Source organism: Carassius gibelio, chromosome B17, assembly GCF_023724105.1.
Source record: "Carassius gibelio isolate Cgi1373 ecotype wild population from Czech Republic chromosome B17, carGib1.2-hapl.c, whole genome shotgun sequence".
NCBI classification, from domain to species: Eukaryota; Metazoa; Chordata; class Actinopteri; order Cypriniformes; family Cyprinidae; genus Carassius; species Carassius gibelio.
The window spans coordinates 8,900,981-8,920,309 of NC_068412.1; the positions used below are offsets into that span (position 1 = coordinate 8,900,981).

Sequence of the window (19,329 nt, forward strand, 5' to 3'; positions counted from 1 at the left end):
GTTAAAAGCACTGCCCTCCTTCGGGGCTCCAATTTGACCCCCATGATCCTTAGCTGCCCGTCCCATGGGAGTGAGGATTCAATAAAAATGCTATTGAGTACAATCAATTGGACAATCAACCAAATCTGTGTATATTCACACTGGACTTTTTACCTGCTGTTTTTTCTCATCAGTATATTTTCTAAGCTTGTAACAAAGAAACTACATCCTAGTTTAGCAAATGCTTATGCAGTAATGTCTTAAAGGCCATATGGGTCAAGATGATCTTGACTCTAAAAGTATTCACAAAAACAACTAATGTCCTAATCTGAACATGTACATGGAAAATGGGTTCTTAAATAAAGGTTTAATTCAATGTTCGATGTATGATTTAGCTCGGAAACCTTAGAAAACACAGACTTATTACCCGCATATAAACAAGCACAAACAGCTGCTCCTAATAGCTCACCAAGAGGCCTGGCCAGGGACTCTAAACCCCATAATGCCCTTACCCCCACCCCTCAAGTTCTACATTCTGCCCTTGGTTGTGTGGCCCAGCCTAAATAGACCTTTTGTCTTGACTGGGACAAAAAAACAACAGTGGTTGAGTGTCTGGTGTGGCACGTGCTTTGCTTTGTGCCACTCTGCGCACTGAACAGGTGCGCACAGACACCGCAAAGGAGAGGACGAATGTAATAATGGACAAAAACAGAGAGAAGTTAATGCTGTCAATCACCCTGGTTACTTAGCAACTCTTTGATGACATCATTCCAGCATCAGCCTTAGACGCCCAATCATGGGATCAGATGTGCTGTATCTTTACCATGCTGTTTCTTTCAGATTAACCCAGAACCCATGGGTGGCTTATTGCTATGGGAACTGTTGAGGTAACTAAGAGCAGGTTACTCATGATTGACTCATTTGAACTTTCAAACAACGCCTGATGATCTCACTGGGATTTGTACCTCATCCCAAAAGTACATAACCAGTATACATAACACCACTGTAGTGTCTCAAAGATCACAATAAGAAACACATTAAGAGGAGCTGAAGTCAGTTATTAGAATATTTTTTCAAGTTTCATTCATTACGGAAATCAGCTCATATACTGCTACTAATAAATCCAAATGTTTCTCGGTTTATGTTCTCCATTTATTGTTGGCAACATATTTTTATATGTATGATATTTATTTAAATCAATATAATTTACAAAATATTTTTTCTTTCATGCTTTCATAGACTCAATATTACAAATGAAAGGGGAAGAAGGTATAGTTCACCCAAAAATGAAAATGCTGCCATCATTTACTGAACTTCATTTACTTTTTCCATTTGTTCCAAACCAAAGAGTTGCTAGTAACCATTGACTTTCATGGTAGGGGAAAATACAATGGATGTCAATGGCATCCAGCAACCGTTTTTTAATTTTATAACCAACACTCTTCAAGATATCTTATTTTGTGCTCAACAGCAGAAAGATACTGCTACGGAATTTTCTGTTATTCAAGTGAATGATATACACAGTAAGGTGTTTGTTTTTTACTCGTTATATAATCTAATGAATCTGAATTATTGATTCACTAATGGAAACACTGGGTAGTAATACCTGAAGCAAAGTTGAGTGGCACTAAGGTCAATGGTGCAGCCGCTCATAAAGAGCAGTTACTGAGCTCTCAAAAGCACGATCAAGTCCTCTGATTTCTCCAGCCTTTGATTAGGATAATGAAGTATTCCCAAGTGCAAATCACCTCTTTATCCTCAAACAATTAGGAGCCCTTGGAGGACTAATTACCCTGCTTAGGAAAGGGACCTGGAAGATGATGGAAGAAGAAGAAGAAAATAAACTATAGAAATAGCACGATTGCCAGGTCTGTGTAACAAATGTCACCTTATTATGCTGAACAATTTTCAACTATATAGTAGTAATCATAAAGACTGTTTTAATAAAAAACAGGGGAAGGACAGTGTCCTTCCCTGCAAATACATGCATTTAATTTAAATAATTCATGCAATATGTCGATTGCAATATTGTAATTTATGCAATATGTTAAAGGGGGGGTGAAATGCTATTTCATGCATACTGAGTTTTTTACACTGTTAAAGAGTTGGATTCCCATGCTAAACATGGACAAAGTTTCAAAAATTAAGTTGTACGTTTGAAGGAGTATTTTTGTTCCAAAAAAACCTCTTCCGGTTTGTCACAAGTTTCGGAAAGTTTTTTTCGAGTATGGCTCTGTGTGACGTTAGATGGAGCGGAATTTCCTTACATGGGTCCTGAGGCACTTCTGCCGGAAGAGCGCGCGCTCCCGTATAGCAGAGCACTGAGAGCACAGGCATTCACTGATCAGAGCGAGAGCGTCGCCAAATGTCACAAAAGAAGTGTATTTTTAGTTGCCAGGGCAAGACAACCCTGCACAGATTACCAAAAGAGAAACAGCATTAAGGGACCAGTGGATGGAGTTTATTTTTACAGAGCATCAACGGAGTTGTGCAAGTGTTTGTGTTTGTTCCCTGCATTTCGAAGATGCTTGTTTTACAAACAAGGCCCAGTTTGACGCTGGATTTGCACATCGTTTATTTCTTAAGGATAATGCAGTCCCAACGAAAAAGGGTCACGATCATGTGTTGGAACCGCAGGCGGTGAGTAAAACTGCTTCAAATATCTCTGTGTTGTTCACTTAGCTATCGGCGCGTGAGCACATCAAGTAAACAACATGCGATGTTGTCATCAAACTGCACTTTCCACAAAAAAATTTTCCGGGAAAAATCGGTACAGACTATCTTTCTCTTATGAATATAATAAACTTAAAGACTTTTTGGAGTTATGAAGGATGCAGTACTACTCTATAGGTACTCAAGATTAACAGGATATTGAGTGAAAACGAGCATTTCGCCCCCCCTTTAAAAAAAGTAATCATCGTCCCTAGTAAGCCAGTAGTTGGCAAGCTAGTCAGTTTAGTGAAATTTTTCCCTTACACAAAATTTCCAATTCCCTGAATTCCTATTGTAATGACTGGATTTATATCTGGACTTATATCCAGTTTTTGAATGATGAATACAGACTACTGCCACCTTTGGTTTGGATCTTTATTTCCTCTCACACAGGTGAACAACTAGAAGTTTCTGCATTGTGTTTTTGACGAACACAGGCAATCTGAGGCGCTTCTGTTTCCTCTAGTTCTTTGACGACATGGTGTATCACGGCCTTCACAGGCTATATTCACACCACTACTGTACTCTCCACCTTGTATGTCATTGGCCATATGGATCAAGTGGTCAGTGCTAAACACAGAAAATAGGTTTTTCAAAGTTTTGTGATTGGATCCTTGAAATTGCCTATAGACAAATGGCAAAAACTCATGTAACTACATTGCATTTATAGTGGAAATGCTATCAGTTTTGAATGGATCCCGAAGCAGTGAAACACCACCTACTTGCCGCTCACCCACTTAACACATCATAGGATGTATTCGACCCAGTTAATGATGCTTTTTATAAGGAACGCAGTTACGCCGAGCACACATTGCATGATTTTCAAAGTAATCTGAACACTATTGATTTCAACTCTGCATGACTCTCTGTTGTAGCATTCAGTTGCTGTGGTGTTCACATTGCATGACGGATCGGCGACAAGAGGCTTCACACTGCATGACTTTACAATAGGAATAATCACTGACAACTCTGTCCGACAATTCCCCGAACTTCCCACTGCTCTGTATCTTGCTCTCTCGTTGGCTGTAGGTCATCGCCAATGTATTTTTTTTTTAATCAGAACTCATTTCACACAGCAGGATTTTGAATCTGATTCTCTCAGATAATGTCTTTGACAATTCACACTGGGTGATTGTCACTCGCTTGAACGAACAATGATTCGCTGATTTCGGCATTTGTCAGTGATTCCCCAAACCCTGTTGGCGAGTGAATATCAGGGCTAAAACTGCGCAGTGTGAAGTCAGCATTACAAATAATACTGTGCTAGGTATTCTGAGGAAACGTATTAACCAAGAAATTCAAACAAATTTGCATTGTACTAAAACACACAAACTAAGATATAAACCCCATCTGTGCTCCTTTATATCTATATAAATCCTATATAAAAAGTGCTCACAGGAGAGGTGTTTGAGACGCATGTTACTATCAGGTGGACAGAGTTATGGTTCATCGCTGACCACTTGTGATCAGATCACCTAAATTGCTTAATAGTAGAATAGTAGATAAAAACTAACTGATGTCAATTTTTTTTTTTCAGTTCTCAGTTGCTGTAAATATCACCTCTGATGACAATATTGACTGCAAACCTGCTTTTCCACCATCCAGCTGAATGGTTTACACAAGACAAATATCTGATAATCCTCCAATTCCCCAATAGTTACGAATTACTGGAGTTCTTGCTCAAGACTGGTTTCTGCCAGTTAAAAGTGGTAACCCACAAGAAGATTGGGTAACACTTTAGAATAAGGTTCCATTAGTTAATGTTAGTTAACTACTTTCGTTAACATGAACTAAGCAAGAACAATCCTTCTAAAGCATTTATAAGTCTTAGTTCATGTTAATTTCAACATTTACTAATGCATTATTTAAATCAAAAGTTGTGCTTGTTAACATTAGTTAATGCACTGTGAATTACCATGAACTAACAATGAATAACTGTATTTTCATTAACTAACATTAACGAAGATGAATAAATACAGTAATAAATTTATTATTCATTGTTTGTTCATGTTAATTAATACATTAACTAACATTAACTAATGGAACCTTATTCTAAAGTGTTACCGAAGATTGCATTACAAGTTGCCTGTGTCAACTGATTCGCAACAACAACAACAAAAAAAGATGGAAAATGGAGAGATGGTTGCTTGCAGAAGCCATATTTGCTGAAGTTCTGTTGCAAGTCTATGACTCCTCCCCCTGAACATTTACTTTGCGTTACATCCATGCTCTCTTATTGGCTGTATGTAATCATAGCTGATGTAATTTCCAGTCAAAATGCATTTCACACTGCAGAACTAACTAGAATACAGTTTATTAGCTAATAATTGCTGAATGAATAAAAGGCAATTTAGGCTGTCTGAATTGACCTGTAGGGACTGATAGGATAACAAATCCTGTCTTTTTCCACTAATATACAGGCTCAGCGTCAAGTACAGTTCATCCAGGAGAGTCTCAAAGCAATAATCTCATGGTTTTCGTCTAATTAATTAGTGGTCTCCAATACTCCTTCTAACAAGTGCACCTTATTTGTGAGAGATTAAGAGCAAGACCTCCTCTGTGCACCTGCTTTATTGAGCTAATTATGGACCCCAGAGGGTTTGCGGTTTAGAGAACTACAAAGCGTTTCACCACGATGAGTTCTGGCCAATGTAAAGCACAAAGACTAAACATAAAGAACAATTGCACAAAAGGTTAGCAGTAGTAAACCATGCACCACATAAAATAAACTAAACAGACATTTATGAATGTCACTTGCGCCAGTTTAGATGAATCGTAAATTCCTGTTGACCAAGTTCTGGGAATGACTGTTCGTGTTTGGGATTATCGGTTTGCTCTTAACGCTGTCTGTTCATGTAGGACATTTAAAAACATTGCCATTAGAGTCTGAATAATCCGCTGTGAAAGTATTTCCATTTGTCCCTTTAAGGAGATTTTTCATTAATGGGCTACAGGCCTAACAGAGGAAATAGGCTAGATGTTGGGGAGCTGTGCCATCCGGCATAATCCACAACTTTAGTCTCATGGGGGCCTAAATGGACTCTGAATGTGGACCTCGGGTGTGCATTAGCTAAATAGGTATTAACTTGACCAGTAGACGCTGCTGTGACACAGAGTTTCAGCACAGCATATGTTGAGACTTCATAATCAGCTTATACATTTTAGTTTTAGTTCTTTCTCCTCTGCCATGCCAAATGACCAAATATTGCTCTGTTTAATCTCGCTTGTTCACTTGCACTGTAGTGGTAGTTAATGCCAGGATCAAAGACCATACAGGAGGCCGAGGCTCGGAATGACAGTGTCTGAAGTTCTAGCCAGTAAGCTCAGAGTGTAACTCAACATACTTTCTTTATGCCGTTTGCACCCTTTGCATTTTTCTTCTGAGCCTAACATCAGAATTTATTATTTCGAATCAGTGTTTAAAGGAAAAAGCAAGGAATCTATAAAACCGTTCTGTTCTGTGTACGCACGCGTGTGGTCTGCACATTACCAGGCATCCAGACTTGTCAGGCTGTTAGTACTATCATCAGTTTCAGATCTCCACAAATCCACAGATTTATGCAAGCAGTCAGAGAAATTAAAATCAGATGCTTTTTGGTGCTCTTATAATCCAATCCCTTTAGACTTCATTTTTAAAACATCTAAATCTGTTATTACTGGCACAAACCCCTTTTAATTTAATCTTTGACAAGATTATCAGATTCACTGATGATGTCACAAACTTAAATAAATGGTGTAAAAAGCACAGAGTGAGCTTGGACTGGATGAGCAGGACAGAATAGATCCCCCGCTGCTCCATTGATTAGCCTCATGGCCTCATCATCCTCATCATTATTATTTACCAAAGTAAGTCATTTAATGGTAGTAGATGTGGATCTTAACGATCTAAAATAATTGAAAGGTAAATTTGGGAAAAGCTTTATTTCTTAAATGCATAGTTAAATAATTCACTTTACTGGATAACAAGCTTTTATGCACATGCAATTCATAACATTTATATTTATTAATGTGCGTAACCCCGTAGGCTATGTTTGCAGTTGTTATTATTAGTGATGTCTGATGTGGTAAAGCAGCTAGTTATTCGGGGGGCTAAGCGACTGTCATGCGTTGTGTGTCCAATGACGCACAGGTTTGGCAAGGGTCGAGAGACCAGTAAACTACCATCTCTTGCTATCCCAAGCGCCAAGGCAACCTGTGCGCATAAGAAGCCTCTGGCTCGTGAATGGTTAAAGAGAGCCCATTGTTTAGCCTAACATCGACCAACGCGGGGTGCGGATTAGAACGGCGTCTGCCCGTCCCATATGTTACTCCAGGACTGCGTTGCCCGTAATTAAAAAAGAAAGATGCGCTCTGCAGGAATGGAGGCCCTTGGTTTTGCTCGTGAACGTCAAGGCGTCTGATCTTTCAGTGACTTGTGCACTATTAAAACAACACCGAATTCGAAGTTACAACCCCTGGGAGCATCCTACTGTGTGGCAGAGCATGCCTGTACACATATGAAACCGACTGTAACAGCATTGTTAAAAGTCAGTAGCATGTGCACAGGAGTTGTTGGCTTCCTTCACGCCCTGTTTATCGGTAAATAAACAGTGAGTCGCTCCAAACATCACGGACGAAACTGGTTTATAACCATACTGTAGCCAGGCTGTAAACAACTTTGGCGCCTAATATTTATTCGGACTTCTTTCAGAGAGCGAATAAATAGGCTATTTCAGCGCATTAATGTTGGCCATATAGTCCACATTTAAACACAGGCTGAGTTTCTAAAGCATTCAGTAGAACTGTTACACTTTGCTCTACGACACTTTTCCCAAAGATATCGTTATCCAAGTACCAAGCACCCGTGTGGACATGAGCGAAAGTTTACGTGCACATTGAAGAATCGTTCTCATTGTTTTTACAGTTGATCGTTTCTCATAGAAAAAAATAAGTGTCGTTTAATAAATAACAGGCTGTTATGGAATAAAAAGAATAAAAAGATATAGTTAAAATCGCATTTAAAACTATCTATATACTCTGCGCGTCATGTGGTAGTCTACGCGTAATCACACAGCCTAACAGAAACAGCTTAGTTTTTAGTTTAGGCCTATTTTTGAAGCATAAGTAACGAATTGCAATGAATGGAAATTATAGAAGATTATTATTATCAACAATGATTAACAAGAAAATATGCGACCATATTTATTTATTTATTTGACTAAATAAATGAAATCAAATAGTGGTAATCTCTTCCTCTTCATTGCTCCTTTCAGTACGAATGTCTCTATCGATATATATGTATATATGTATGAGAGAGCGAGAGAGAGAGAGAGAAAGAGAGAGAGAGAGCATATATATATATATATATATATATATATATATAAAACCTTCCACCGCTGATGTCCGTCGTTGTAATGCTGTTCTCCGTGCATCTGTTAAATTTAAAAGGAGCTCAACTGTAGGCTAAATAATAGCTGTGCAAAGCCCCTTAAAATGCTCAGCATCGGAAATCCCATTAAATGTGTTTATCTTTCATCACTTTCACTTATCTCTATGAAGTTGAGCATCAATATTTCCGAAACCCTGCCTTAACAAAGCCATAATCATTTCTTTAATTATTTTTATTTTTATTTTTATTTTTAGAAATGTTCAATAACTCCCAGTTTCTCGACAAACTGAAGTGCATTCCCACGTTTGGCAGCATTGTTTTTTTTTTTTGTTGGGAGACAAACTCTCGAACAGTCTGCCTTATATCATCACCTGGTGATATGCAACTCTAAGAAAACCCCAAAATATAAATTGGCGATTTATTAGACATAATACTGAAAATGATGTTCATATTGTACTTTCACAATAATACACAATCCAAATAATATAATCCATGCTTTCCCCCCTCAGCATTATTTGAATGTGTCTACATCTCTAGAGGCTAGAGGAAGGGCTATTCTCAAAGGCTGTATTGAACAGTTGAAGCCGTGACACACAGAAATATGACAGCACACGTGATGACGTATGTATAGAGCATCAGCTGAGATGGAGAGTTATTGACAGAGATATATCAGGAATCAAAAAGAGCAGTGAATCCGTTTATACCTGTTATAGAAGTTATTTCTTGTGACTGACCCCCCTGGGTGTTGGGGTGGGTGGCAATGGCGTCACGTTTCTCCTAACTGAAGCTCAAAATTCAATTAACTGTCGCTGCAACTGGCACGTCTGTCCTCGACAATGGCAGTAACTGTCATAATTGACCTACTTAGCTCAAGTATTTTCTCACTTCAGGCGTACACACATGACGGTTGGATGAAAATGGCGATTAGAATTAGGATGTGTTTTATTACGATAAACGAAGTCCATATCGTTGTAATGTGATATAATGGTAGGCATGCACAAACAATCGTATGTTTTATGTGAGTATTTTAGAACAAAAATATATTTCTGCAGCGATGTATAGCCTAGCTACTTAATGAATTGATTTTTATGTAGATTTCGCCCATTATTCATATTTCTTATATAGCCTAGTTAATAAATGAAGTCCTTTAAAATATTATTAGCAAGCAACTTAAGTGATTACTTTATCAATAGGCCTAAAATATATTTCTCCAGTTGTACTACTCTTTTTCGACAAGTTGTTTTTGCATTTACATTGCACATTTTACGTGATTAATATTGTGCTTTTTATATCGTGTAGCCTATAGTTTAAATATGCATATTATTGCTTATATTATTTAATATTGACATCATTTAATTTGTTCTCTGTGTGTCAGAGAATAACAATAACATCTTAATCTCCTAACTTCAAGGAGGTTTTATTTTAGGCAGTAGGCCTAGCTCTAGAGACAGAAGATGACTGAGATCTATTATATGTTTTTATGAGAACATCCTGTGTTCTTGAATGGTGCATATTGTACATTTTAAACAACACCAACAAACGACAAGCAAAATATTCAGGCTACTGGATTCTAGGTCCGGTCAAGGTCATTTTAGAAGTCAAAACCATCAGTTGTTTTATTTATTTATTTATTTTTGGAAGAAAAAAAAGAAAAAAAACACCTGGACAGCGTAGTCGTTGGTGGTCTAGAGAGGAAAATACCGCTCTCTAATCGTTAGAGACTAAGAATATTAATTTAAATAAATAGTCAATAGTATGAATTAGTATGAAAATTGAGCTTCTCCAGATACATTTTCTACAAAAATAGATTCTAGCCTATTTGAATAATGAATTAATTAATGAATGAAATTCTTCAATATTTATAAAAAAGAATAAAAAATAAATAAATAAATACTTTTCCTATGGAAGAGTTTACAAGGTCGCTCAGATATTCAGTCATTCAGATTTATTTCATGTAGGCTAGCCATTTTTACGCGGGGTGTTTTAACTGTTTCGTGCTTGTTTTATTTGTCTAGCTTGTCACAGCTTTAGACAGTGTTGTGTGTAACGCCTCGACTGCATGATTTTTAACGGGGGTTTTTTTTTTACCTTCATCTCGCTGTTTGACAGTCTGTGTAAAAGTAAAAATAAAGAAAGAAAGAAATTACAGAGCAAATTTCTCACAACTATAATTTAGTAGGCTAATGTTAATTTTGTTCCAAATTCATTTGGAAACGGTTTAAATTTCCTACATTTCGCACCATTTTTAAAATTGTCTTTATAGTGAGGATGTGAATGAAAAGATTATTTGCCAATGTCAAGGACGATAATTGAATGTTCCACTGCTCGCAATTATGATGGAAGAATTTAAAGATTCGATTCTGACTCCCTGCCTCCAAGTGAAATAGTGTAATTATGAGATGTCGCTCAAGTCGGGCCTTCACAATAGAATTATTCCAGGACCCGACGGTGAAGTCCTCAGTTCGCTCTCTAGCCCTCCTTTACCGAGGGGACTCTTCCTGAAAGTTTTCCATTCAGTCACAGAGGACTCCGGGGTGTTAGCTTTATCCTCAACTGTCTAAATCAAAATTGGAATTAAAGTAGTGACTTTGTCATTTATCTTTCTTCTCTTTAATATATTTTTATTTAGTGTTGATTTTTAAGTGTAATTGTTTTTTTCCCGCTGAATTCGGGTCATGAGAATTCAGCACAACAATATTGTTTCAACGTCTGTAGAATTGTTACGGCATGCATACATACACACAAAGCTTTTATATTGTGAAATGTCATCCCGTTGTTGCAATACAGACCAAAAATAGTGCTGTTCTGCATTCAGAAAAGGCGGTCTTTAAAGAAGGCTTTGAGTTGCGTTTGGATTGCCCTCTGCCCTAAAGAAACCCCGCCAGTGAAATATTGGGATTAGCTGGTCTTTGAGGCGCGGATTAGCGCGACTTTCCCAAGCCGCACATTCCTGGTGCCATGTCTCTTAAAACGAAAGGGCCGGAAACCCGGTGGGGAAAATTAGAAATAATTAAAATTTGCTCACGCCTTGCAGTTCCAAAGATACATTTTCTTTAAGTGTCCCGGTGTTTAATAGCCAAATTACAAGACGCGTACAAGCCAGTACTTTTCAAGTTTAACCTTTAATTTACATTGAGTGAGCCTGTTACCTTATCAAAGACTATCCCTTTATAAACCACTTGTTGACGCACACTTAATTAAGAATTGATTGGAATGCCGTGTTCAGTTGAGGTGGGCAATTAAATCAGCCAACCAGGAGAACGCTATTAATATTTAATGTGGATTTTTTGATTGTGATTAAGAAAATAAATAAAATAAGTCACATTTAGAGCGCTTTTAAATAGCCAGTTTACCTGATAAATAAACAGCTAAAATAGTTTACGGTAGGCTACACGGCTTCTGTTTATTGATACGTCATAATTTTCGCACAAAATCGATTATATTTTGCTGGTTCGGTTAGCCTCTTTTTTCTTTCTTTTCATAAACCGGGCCTCTCCGACATTTTTATAAGCCTTTGCATTTCAAGCTATTGTTATTAAAACACAAGCAAACACACATTCAATTCAGAATACATTTTAATAACTCGTCCAGACGTAATAACTTTAAATATGGTGTCAGATTTGAAATTGTTTATTAATATTGTCTGTGGCGGGACCACATTACCACTCCAGACAAGTTTAAGATCCACGTGGGTGGTATATCAGTTATGACCAATGGAGATCAATGAAAGGGGACAGACAGTTCCTCTCTTACACATTCTCCCCGGTCCCTGTATTTTCGAGATCGCTTCTCTCTTGAAATTAACCCAAAAGTAATCATGTGACTAGTATTATTTACCGTCGTGTTTCCTTAAAAAAAAAATCTATTCAAATCACAGCCGAGTCTTCGCAGATGCGACGGAGCTCACAAATTGCATACAGTTACAACAGATCACAGTTTCGAAGGCTAGCACAGATAAAAAAACAAAAACAAATGTACCATTTATATAAGACACACACACTGATTGTCTTTTAAAAACTACATATTGATTCCTTATAAACACCTTTTCTTAAATAAAGTAGTGCATCCAGGTCGCCACGGGGGCGTTCAGCGCACACACACACACACACACACGTACACACACACTCGCACACATCCTCTCTATCATCCTCCTGATGGAAGTGTCTCTCGTCTTGCCAACACTGAAATAGGTCGGCGTGCTGTAAGAGGCTTAGAGAAAGCCTGCCCATTCCAAGCACTTAACCAAAAGATTGGCTCCTTTTGCCGTGTTTTTTTCTTCTTCTTCTTTTCCTCTTTCTTGTGTAAGGATTGTTTCGTGGCTTTGACCTAACTTTTTACAAATTCACTTAGATTCCCTGCACCTTAACAACAGGTTGTAGTGAAATGGCCTATGTTTATACGCATTCACGACCCTTCAAATACTACTTTGCAGGCCACGAGGAGTGCGTGTGGCTCAAATAGATATTTCATGTCAAAGACGAACTTCAAAAGCGCTGTCGGGCACAATGCAACCCATCCATCTCGGAGAGTTCGCGTGTCACGGAACACTTCTGTTTTTGGAAGGATGGCAGGTCTACAAGGTTTATTTTATGGTCTTTTAGTGTGTTGATTGGACAGAATGGCAGACTTTTGTTCGTTTCACAACACCTGGAATTTCCAGGAGGAAGTCTGATCTTTGTAATCCAAGCAGTCAGCATTGAAGTTCAGTTTCCACGAGGAGGCTTGGTCCTTATAATCCAAGCAATCCGCGGCGGAGTTGAAGCCGAGCCCCGAGGCACCGTAACCTTGCGTGGGGAGGGACGCGGGAGACTGGTTCAGGTGACTGGTGACAGCGTTGCTGCTCATGGGGCTCAAAGTGGATCCTGGCCCGGTCAGCTGATGGTGCATGGGCGTCAAGTAAGAGCCGCAGTCCATGCCCCCAAAGTAGGATGTGGAACCAGCGTAGCCCTGGCTGTATCCAGACGCTTGAGTATAGGTCATGGGGTAGGACCGCTGCATGCAGGAGGAGGAGGTAGAGAGTGGGTCTGACAGCGGGGAGATGGAGGCCGGGCTCCAAATGGACACCGGCGCGGTTGTGGTGGAGATGGCCGGGACTGAAGTGCTGGAGGGCGGGGTGAACTGGCCACTCGCCCCGCTCTCAGAACTGGCCTCCCGCGCTGGAGAGCTCTTCTTTTTGGCAGGTCGCACCTTGTTCTGGCCTCCGTTTTGTTGTTGCTGCTGCTGCTGGCGACACTTTGCCCTTCGGTTTTTGAACCAAACCTGACGTTTTAAAAAAATAAAAAACAAAATAAAAAACTTTTTATTAATATTTACGGTGTGAACCAACTTCAGTTGTGGGATAGCGCTGTATCCTATAGATATCTTCGTTTTGTCTTTGCAAACCACAAAAATTATTATAGTAGATATTTTAGTATTATAGTGCGCCTCTCGGTTCATGACCATGTCTACGGATTTTAGATGGCTTCATTTCTAAATTGGTTTTAAGTCTTGGATGACTTGAAATGATACGTACCTGTACACGGGACTCCGGTAAGTTGATTTTCAAGGCCACCTCCTCTCGCATGAAAATATCCGGGTAGCGCGTTTTCGCGAATAAAGCCTCCAGCACGTCTAGTTGTGCTCTAGTAAATGTTGTCCTTTCCCGCCTCTGCTTTCGAGGAGTCGCTGTTTTAAATAAACAAATGCATCACAAGGTTGTATCTCCCGGAAAGCTTTCATGCATATATATATATATTTATAAATATTAATGTATGGTACCAAAATATCACTAGGCCTATAACATATCAATATATCTAAAACGCTTGATGTAATTTATTTTGTAAAAAATTTTAAACATTTCCTCGTTTGATAATGGCATCATTAGTGCAATAAAACAAAGTAGGCCTAATAAATATGTCAGAAATAATAGATACATATTTACATTTTTTATTTTAATTCACCAGCTGGCGCATGTTTCTAAATTCCTACGATTTACAAGGCATATGCATTGTATTGTGTGAGATTGTGGATTTCCAAAAGGTTGTGAACTTCTTTAAAATGCATAACTGCATTATAACTCTTCAATTTGATTATGCATAAACGCTGAATAATAAGAAGATCATCTCAAGAAGCCTGTAATTATGAGACTAGAAAACATAAATCAAATAGCAGGCCTACTATTTACATTTAAGCACCTACGGGAAAAAGTGTAACTATATATTTATGAATACGTAAATGACATCTCAATATCGTTGTGTGCATGCATTCCAAGCATCTTTGACATAAAATGCTTAATAATTCGAGAGCCTGTCTCTCACCTGGGTATCCCACGGAAGGGTGCAGAAGGTCCATGCCGGAGGTAGTTAAACTCAGTCCGTTGACCGTGTAAGGTGGTTGCTTGAGATACGACATCATGCTAAAGATGGTTGTGGGGGGTTAAAGTTGGAGAAAATTCGGAAGGCTGAACACCGGCCCCTTTAATCTTTTCTTAGCCTTATTTCTGCTTCTAGCTTGTTCGGGGTCTTCAGTGGTGGAGGTGCAACCAAAAACCCTGTTTTCAAAAAAACGACAAAGATAAACAGAGAAGTTCACTTATATGCGACGACGGAGGATGTTGTTTCAACGTCTGTCATTAGAAACAGTGTTCCTCTAGCTGCGATGACTTATAGGCGAATAAAGCATGTCCACACCACGACGTGCTCTTAAAGCCGCTCCAGACCTCCAGCTGTCCTCATGAGATGAACGAAGCTCATCTTGACAAACGCCCCCCGCCCCTCCCCTTCCTCCCCTCTCCCCACCAACCCCTAAAAGTAACATCTATTAATTGCAACAAGTCTTCACAAAGACAAAACTCAGTCGTTCAAATGTGCACACAAGCCCGAAACACAATTTGCATAGGAACCCGGCTAATTGTCTCAGGCATAAGAGCACTGATTGGGAGCTATTGGTGGAAACAAAGGCCACTGTTACCCTGCTAACTAATGCTGATGACAAAAGGGACAAAAGTAACCACCTTCTTTCCCCACTCAGAGCAGTCAAAAGAGTAGGCTATACATTTATACGTGCTTTAGTATTTTTCAGAAATAACATCTGTTAATTCTGACTATGTTGAAAAGAGTAACAATATATCGCCTTTAATCTTTTCGATGCTCCATTAAATATTTTGTTGCCAGATAGATTGTTTGGAGTAGAGTTTATACGTTCATTTTATTAGTTTGGATATTAGTTTATTAGAATTTAAAAATAGGCTAATTCGACTCAAACGAACAGATGAGACTATTCGCCAATACGTTTTTTGGGGCCAAAATGAAAAAAAAAAAAGTTTCTTATAATAGCCTATTGTGTTACCAAGCAAAACTCCAAATTAACCGAAGTTCACCGTCATCCAAATCGCAATCCTGTCTGAATAGGCTACATGATGAAATTATTAAACAAAAACTTCAACTTTATTATGCAAAAAAAGCATTTTTTTTAATCCAACGGTTTTACCCCTCAATCTGTCACTTAAAACAGTCCTCGTCTACCAGTTGCGCAGCCGCTCAATACTAATTACCTCATCCAAGAATTAATTATGATAAATGTTGTTGTTGATAAATTAACGAGATAATCCGTGTGGCACGCGCTCCCCTAATTACTGGACGCTACCTCTTCAGCTGGACGTTTGGCCTCATTGATTCTGTGCATGACTACAATAAAAAAATCACACGCGTGCGCGCTCGCACACACAGGACACTTCAATGCAACGGTGTCTCGGACGTGACACAGAACAAACTATAGAAATAAAAACGAAGTCCTGAGACTATAATCATCAGATGTTCACCTGTTCAAGAAGGAGGAAAATATATCAAGCGGTATGCAACGACGAAATAGCTATAAAATGCATGTTGTGTACTCCTTGTTCATTTGTAGGCTATTCGTATTATCAGAAATAAGAGCAGTGTGCCGAATCATGTCACTCGTTTGTTGTTCGCTTTTTTTTATCGCTTTGCACCCAAATGGTTAAAATGAGCTAGAAAACCAAAATCAGTTAGTAAACGTTGATTTAAATGAATGTGAAAGGCGATTCAGTGTACTACCACAAGTCAAGATGTGTACTAGTAAATATCGATGCGTATTTGTTCTTTTTAAAGACCGCGTCGAGCGGTTAATTGTATGGCTTTCTCAAAATACAAGAACGCATCAAACGAAAAGAACGTCTGAGCTATAAAAAGATAAACAGACTGATTCATTAAGCCTACATTTCACAATAACGATAGACTATAATTATTAATAATAAAAATAATAACAACATTGTTCGCAAAATCTTAATAGGCTACAGAAAAATATATTGAACACTCCTCAATAAGGCGGGCTACTTACTGAATAACTGGATTCACTTCGAAGTCCGTTAAAGTTTTATGTCCAATAGCGAATATACGTCTAAATGATTAAAACATTTTTTTTGAAGACATCAAGATAAAATCCGTTTCATCACACCGTGAAGCAAACTAGTTCTGATAAAGCCTCAACAGCTAAACGCGAAGAATAGAGAGATTAAAGCACATACGGTTATGATTCGCTGCTCTTTTGGGTTGAAGTTGCTGGAGTCTGATTTGTACAGCACGCTGGCCAATGAAGAGCTCTGGACTGGAGTCTGGTTCTCTCGCAGGGCCCTTTGCAGGGAAACAAACGTCGACAGCTACTTTTTGATGCAAACTCTCCAGCCAATGAGAGCGAGGCCCTAGCGGAGCACATTCTCATCTCGGAGAATCAAAGGAATGTCATTTTAAGTTGTTACATTAACTCATAGCGTTATGAGTAAAGTTGAAAGAAATTCATTTTTTGTTGTTTTTAAACTCCTATCTTAAAAAACTAAAAAATGCATTTGTTTGCATGGCTGATCTGTTTTAAATACTTTTTTAATTTATCTGCGGTGGCCCTTAGTGAGCGTGCGCTAATATAATTATATTCTTATAGCTACCACTTCGAAAAAAGGTTGCAAAGGAAACAATAGTATAATTTAGATAATGTCGAGCATGATTATTAATAACGAGTGAAACCAGCAGACGCAGTTTTATAATTCGTATAATATGACAGCGAGGTTAAAGCGGAGAAAACAAATGGTGAATGCGGAGACCTCTTGCATTTCTGTTGCGTAGCTGGAGGGATTTACGGGGACTTAATTCCTTAAAACTGTCCTCTCGTCCACATGACGCTCAAATGCAAGTGCTCAAGCTGATCTAGCCGAATGTATCAAGAGATGAGTGCATCTCATTGCCATGGGGCTAGATTAGGGCCTTTTATAAGACATGTAGAAAACACGTGAAACCAGTGCGGAGTAACGCAACGAGGAGGTGAATTAGCTAGCTTCAAAAATGATAAAAACAACATGTTGCCAATATCCACTTCGAGACATGTCTTTCGGGATTCTTCTGTGTGGGAGGAAAGCCGACTGTATCATAACAGCTTTAAGTCTATACATTTGAAGATATCCTGAGAAGAGGAGAAGCTGTCAAGCGCCTGGGTGACTCGACATGCACGGACAAATGAACAACGGTGAGCAACATCTTAAAGTGCACTCCTATTTAACGCATGTTTCTTTTTCTTTTATTGGATCCGGCTCAGATATGTTTAAATGAAATGCATCTTTTTCTAAATAAAATATTTTATGAATGCATTCTACCTATTGTTAGAATTACTATTATTATTACTAATAGCTACTGTTATTGTTGTTGTTTGTCATTACAATCAGATTTAATTCTTATTAATGCAAACTAGAATTTCCAATCCATAGAATCAGTCATAAGGATCGGTACGTTCTATTTTTTTTTTCTGTTTAAATATTTAAAAAAAAATATATTATTGAATCATAAACTATAGCAAATGTTGGTACATTTTTATTATTAATATTATTATTATTTTTTAAGATAAGGGTGTTTTCCTGTTTACTAACAAACTATACAAACAACAACAACAATTTATAATAATAATAATAATAATAATAATAATAATAATAATAATAATAATAATAATAATCAGATTTTTCATGATGGCTGGATTTTATCAATGAGATTTGATTTTAATCATCCTTTGATTTTACTTGCACTGGATGATGCCGTTTTAAGAAAGTAAAAGCAAAGACCATTTAAAAACATGAGTAATAAAAAGTTCCTATTGTGTAATTCCAATTAGAATCTGATCTATCTAAACAAAAAAAAAGTAGACTATAGGCTATTAATATGTTATTTTATATTACATATAGATCTAGGAATGGCGTCGCATTAATCGAGTGTGATCTTTCTTTGAGTTACAGATGCAGTAAAAAAAACTTTTAACACTTCAAGACAGGATGGAAAGCTTCAGTTGTGCACCTGCTTTTGTGGAATGCCCTGGAGACGATGACAGCCACCATTATCCTGGTGATTTAGCTGTTAATATTTCCCCACATCCACCTGCCACGTACTGTTAGGAAAATCTATAAACAATGTCTTTCACTTCAAGCGCTTTCGGAGTTCTTTTGTGTCCCAAAATCAATGAAAAATGAATCTTTCAACGCAAATCGCCGTTTCTTCTCTGAACTCATTCGCCTGATGAAATTACATGGAGGGGAGAAAACTGCGGGTCGCTACATGTAAAGGATGAACCAAAATGATAAGCACTGCGAAAACCTCTAAATAAACAACATACAAAAACATGGAGTTGTGCAGTTCTTCATTTTAAAGTTTTTTCAAACTGAACTAAAAACACTTGAAAAGTTCACATCTACAGATTTTTAGACTGTAGAATTGAGGAGCGCGTGTTTGATATATTATATTAACGCGCTGTGTAATTTCTTTAGTAGCACGCGAGTCACAGCTATGAGAAATAAACGATGTTCCCCGCGCGCCTCTATCGCTGGGATCTCGCCCAGCGTTGCCTCTCGCTGTTTAAACTGTTAAATTATTTATCAAATTCTAAACGCCCCGTGTCCGGAGGGAACTCTCGTCTTTAAAGGAACTGTGGATAGTCAAAGTGAAAAAGAGCAATGCGTGTTCGCGCCTGTGGCCACAACAGCGCAGTCCCACTAAACGACACCCTTCCCTTTAATCTCCACTTTGGTTCAATGGCGAGTTGCAATATTAATCGTTTATTTAGGTTCCAATGCTGAGCATGTAACAGTATCTAGTATATTATTATGATTTTTTTTAATTGACTGAATAGTCTATTGCATTTACAATTACATACCTGCATTAAAATAGACAAAGAAAAATACAGTATAGTATAATATAGCCTAGTCTACAATAAAATTGTTTAAATAAATAATATTTAATTTA

The 19,329-nt window shown here is 38.1% G+C and overlaps 1 protein-coding gene and 1 long non-coding RNA gene across 3 annotated transcripts; one reads left to right on the forward strand and one right to left on the reverse strand.

Annotated features, from left to right (window-relative positions):
* Positions 1-11,616: 11,616 nt before the first annotated feature.
* Positions 11,617-16,740, reverse strand: otx2b (orthodenticle homeobox 2b). 2 transcript variants are annotated; one of them, XM_052581288.1, is made up of 4 exons: positions 16,584-16,740; positions 14,356-14,588; positions 13,572-13,723; positions 11,617-13,318 (listed from the first exon to the last, which is right to left on the reverse strand). In XM_052581288.1, the coding sequence occupies exons 2-4, from the start codon at positions 14,450-14,452 to the stop codon at positions 12,698-12,700; spliced, it is 870 nt and encodes a 289-aa protein (XP_052437248.1). In that variant the 5' UTR covers positions 14,453-14,588; positions 16,584-16,740; the 3' UTR covers positions 11,617-12,697. The 2 variants fall into 2 exon arrangements, with proteins under 2 accessions (XP_052437248.1, XP_052437249.1); XM_052581289.1 differs by lacking the exon at positions 16,584-16,740 and adding an exon at positions 16,397-16,560.
* Positions 16,741-17,143: 403 nt separating this feature from the next.
* LOC127976686 (uncharacterized) lies at positions 17,144-18,710 on the forward strand. The gene is made up of 2 exons (XR_008157908.1): positions 17,144-17,572; positions 18,330-18,710. It is a non-coding gene; the product is annotated as an uncharacterized LOC127976686 (long non-coding RNA).
* Positions 18,711-19,329: the final 619 nt, after the last annotated feature.

Excerpts from the sequence above, each read along its gene's own strand:
- otx2b (XM_052581288.1), bottom strand. The coding sequence starts at position 14,452 with ATGATGTCGTATCTCAAGCAACCACCTTACACGGTCAACGGACTGAGT. Across the intron at positions 13,724-14,355 it reads CCCTTCCGTGGGATACCCAG|CGACTCCTCGAAAGCAGAGG; the intron begins GTGAGAGACAGG and ends TATTTAAAACAG. Across the intron at positions 13,319-13,571 it reads TACCGGAGTCCCGTGTACAG|GTTTGGTTCAAAAACCGAAG; the intron begins GTACGTATCATT and ends TTAAAACGTCAG.